Source organism: Athene cunicularia (genome assembly GCF_003259725.1).
Source record: "Athene cunicularia isolate RWA chromosome 24 unlocalized genomic scaffold, athCun1 chr24_part2, whole genome shotgun sequence".
Classification (NCBI taxonomy): Eukaryota; Metazoa; Chordata; class Aves; order Strigiformes; family Strigidae; genus Athene; species Athene cunicularia.
In genome coordinates, this window is record NW_020799133.1 from 308,111 (window position 1) to 311,726 (window position 3,616).

The window sequence follows — 3,616 nt, forward strand, 5'->3', positions numbered from 1 at the left end:
GAGGAGGGAGGAAGGTCCGTGCAGATGCACCCGGTGTGCCAGGGCCATGCCAGGTTGCACCAGATGAGTTGCCGCACAGGTTCGGGGCCACGTGGACCAGCGCATGCCCGCAGCAGACACAGGGAGCGGCCGGGGCAAGCCCAGCCCAGTCTTCCCTCTGCAGAGCCATTTTCCTGCTGACAGAGCATCCTGGCCCAGAGCTCGGTGGTGTGGGTGCGAGGAGGAGCGGAGGGTGCGAGGAGGAGCGGAGGGTGCGAGGAGGAGCGGAGGGTGCGAGGAGCTGCCACCAGCTGCCAGCAGAAAAGGCCGCTTGGCCCCAGCCGCGATGACGGCAGCGCCTGTTTTCCTCCCCTCGCCCTAATTGCTGCCTCTGGCCCCCCCTCGCCGCCTCCGCTGCTGCACGCCTGCCTGGGCCAGGGTCGTGCGCCCGGCCGGCTCCCCGGCATTACTAATCACGTGCAACGTTGGAGGGGCTGAGACCGCGGTTTAGGTTTTTTTACCTTAAAAGACAGATTACAGTTCCCTTCCCAGCAGCTTTTCCCAAGTTCCCGCAGATCTATTCCAATTAGTCCCCTTCATTAGGAGGGAATTGGAGTCCGGGTCTGGGCGTGCTGCAGAGCAAAGCCACGAGTGCGGCTCTGCCGCGGCGTTGCTGGCGGCCTTGCAGCGAGGATGCAGGTGCCACCAGCAATTTGCTCTGCGATTAACGCTGCCGGCACCAGCCGAGGGAGCGTTTCCACAGGAAACAAACACCAAGATACCTAATAAATACCGAGATACCCAATAAATGAGTTTAGCACCCACCCTTCACCGCTTCACCTGCACAGCAAAGAAGAATGAGAGGTAGAGCGGTGGGAAACTTCTCTGGGGGCAGTGAGTCCCTCGCGGTCCCCCGCTGCCGCTGTCCTGGCGTGTGTCCAGGGGAGGTGGGGGACGGCAGCTCTGCCTCCCGAGCTACCCACCCAGCAGCGGACGTTAACGAGGCGTGAGGCCGCGGTGCTGGCGGGCTTGTTTCCATCAGGATGCTCCTACCCAACCTTGAGGGAAAACCCGAGCTGGTGAGGGGGGGACGGTGGCCAGCAGCATCCCGCGGCTCGTGGCAGAGCCCCGGCGAGGGCAGCCCTTGCCCCATCCCTCCCTCCGTCCCTCTGCCCGCAGGTTCCCAGCAGCGGGGCCGGGAACCTGAACCTGCCGAGCCCGCCCTGCGCCGGCTGGCCCACTCCCTGCTGGCCCACTACCAGAAGGGCACCCGGCCTGTGCGGGACTGGCGAACGACCACCACCGTGGCCATCGACCTCATGGTCTACGCCATCCTCAGCGTGGTGAGTCCTCCGCTCCCATCCTGCACGGGGTGGGGGCAGCTGCCTTCAGTGCGGGCAGCGTCTGCCTGCCTGCAGCGGGGGAGCGATGCCCGGCGCGCCGCGTCCTCCCGGCCGGCTCTGCCACCTCCCGCAGTGCCACTACCCGCCCTGCCGACACCGTGTCCGCTTCTCCCCGCAGGATGAGAAGAACCAGGTGCTGACCACCTACATCTGGTACAGGCAGGTGAGCAGACGAGCCCGTGAAATGTTGCCCCTCCTTGGCCAGGCTCCCCCGGGGCCCAGCACCTCCTGCAGACATGGGTCATCCCCAGCGAGGCCGGACCCATCCCAGGGGATGGCCAGACCTCCGCAGGGCTCGAACCTCAAGGCAGAGCTTTCATGCTCTGTGCTTCACACCATTGGGGGGTGCGATGGCCAGAGGACGAGCCCTTCCACCCTCCAGGACGGGTTCCCCTGGCAGGGTGCCAGGGTTTGGGTCCCAGTGGGGCAGAAGGGACCTCGCCCCCCAGCCCCGTCTCCCTCGTCCCCAGCACTGGATGGACGAGTTCCTCAGGTGGGACCCGGCGCACTTCGACAACCTGACGCACATCTCCCTGCCCGTGGAGAGCATCTGGGTGCCTGACATCCTCATCAACGAGTTGTGAGTGTGGCTCAAGGCCGGGGGCTGGAGTCCCCTCACCCACCACGGGCACACGCCGCCCCTTGCTTTGTATTCCCGGCACAGAGCTGGCAGCCTCCCCGCATCGGGCGAGCTGCAGATGGGGAACGGCTCGGCACTTGGGCCGTTTCCAACGCTGGCGAACCGCAACCGTCGGTAATTACCCGCGCCGTGCCGGGGGTGGGATCCAGATATCTGGAGAGAGGCTTTGTGAAGGCAGCACAATGCGAGGGCAGCTGCAGAGCTGCCGGCCCTTCCTGTGAAGCCAGCCGGCGTCCTTCCCGCTCCGGGGAGGGGGTTTAAGGTGTTCCCAGTGGCTCCACAGAGCCCCGAGGCAAGAACGCAGCTGCTCCTTGGGCTGGGGGGGGCAGCAGCCTGGACACCAGGCAGGCACCAAAAAAGCCAACCGGGGGGCAAACCCCGGCTCCCGGGTGGTTCCCTCCCAAACGCAGCTCGGTGGGAGTTGTCTCTTCCCAGCGTGCTCTCCAGCCCTGGTCTCTGTCCTTTGTGCCCCCCAGCGTGGATGTCGGAAAGTCCCCCCATGTCCCCTACGTCTACGTTGGCCACCACGGGGAGGTGCAGAACCTCAAACCCATCCAGGTGATGACCGCCTGCAGCCTGGACATCTACAACTTCCCCTTCGACGTCCAGAACTGCTCACTCACCTTCACCAGCTGGCTGCACCACAGTGAGTGCCGGGGCCCCCGCGGGCGGGGGGCTCGGGGGGAGCGGGCAGGACTTCAGCCGGGCTGGAGCTCCGTGCAGAAGGCGACTCGCCCCTCTAGATGGCCCCAGCGGATCGGGGATGCATGCGGGGAGGGCAGGCACCCAGCCTGGCCTGGATGTGCAGGCAGCTGCCGGCGCTCCGGGCCGGGCACCCCCGGTCCTCACCTCTCCTCCGCCCCCCAGTCCGCGACATCAACCTCTCGCTGTGGCGGCAGCCGGAGCTGGTCAAGTTCGACCGGAGCGTCTTCATGAACCAGGGCGAGTGGGAGCTGCTCTATGTCCTCAGCTGCTTCCAGGAGTTCAGCGTCAAGAGCAGCGACAGCTATGCCGAGATGAAGTTTTACGTAAGGGTCTTTGACCGTCGTGCTCCGCGAGGGTGGGGTGCTAGGGAAGGCTCTCGCCACTGTCCCTGTGGCTCCATCGCCCAGCTGCTCTGTGCCGCGCTGCTCCTGCCTGTGGGCAGGAGGTTCTCGGTGCTGAGCCCTTCCTCTGGCTCACCTTAGTGCCCCCACCATCCTCATCTGCCTGGCTGGAGAGCTGCCCCCACCTCGTTTCACCCCTTCGCCAAGCCTTTCCGGTCTCTGTCCTGCAGGTGGTCATCCGGAGACGCCCCCTCTTCTACACCGTCAGCCTGCTCCTCCCCAGCATCTTCCTGATGGTGATGGACATCGTGGGCTTCTACCTCCCTCCCAACAGTGGCGAGCGGGTCTCTTTCAAGATCACCCTCCTGCTGGGCTACTCGGTTTTCCTCATCATTGTATCTGACACGCTGCCGGCGACTGCTGTCGGCACCCCGTTGATAGGTGCGGCGGCGCTGCCTGCCCAGCCGACTGCTCCGCGTCCTGGGCCTGGAGCAGCGGGAGCTCTGCCCTGCGCGGAGACCACCCGTCCCCTGGAGAGGCGGGTGGGG

The 3,616-nt window shown here is 65.7% G+C and overlaps 1 protein-coding gene across 1 annotated transcript in view; it reads left to right on the plus strand.

Moving 5' to 3' along the window:
* Positions 1-999: 999 nt before the first annotated feature.
* The window catches only part of LOC113488590 (5-hydroxytryptamine receptor 3A-like), a 30,616-nt gene continuing 27,999 nt past the window's right edge, over positions 1,000-3,616 (plus strand). The window contains exons 1-6 of the mRNA XM_026863856.1: positions 1,000-1,322; positions 1,501-1,545; positions 1,853-1,962; positions 2,499-2,668; positions 2,890-3,050; positions 3,299-3,610. Of these exons, the coding sequence (XP_026719657.1) occupies positions 1,023-1,322; positions 1,501-1,545; positions 1,853-1,962; positions 2,499-2,668; positions 2,890-3,050; positions 3,299-3,610 (1,098 nt within the window). The 5' untranslated portion in view covers positions 1,000-1,022. The remainder of the gene's footprint in view (positions 1,323-1,500; positions 1,546-1,852; positions 1,963-2,498; positions 2,669-2,889; positions 3,051-3,298; positions 3,611-3,616) is intronic.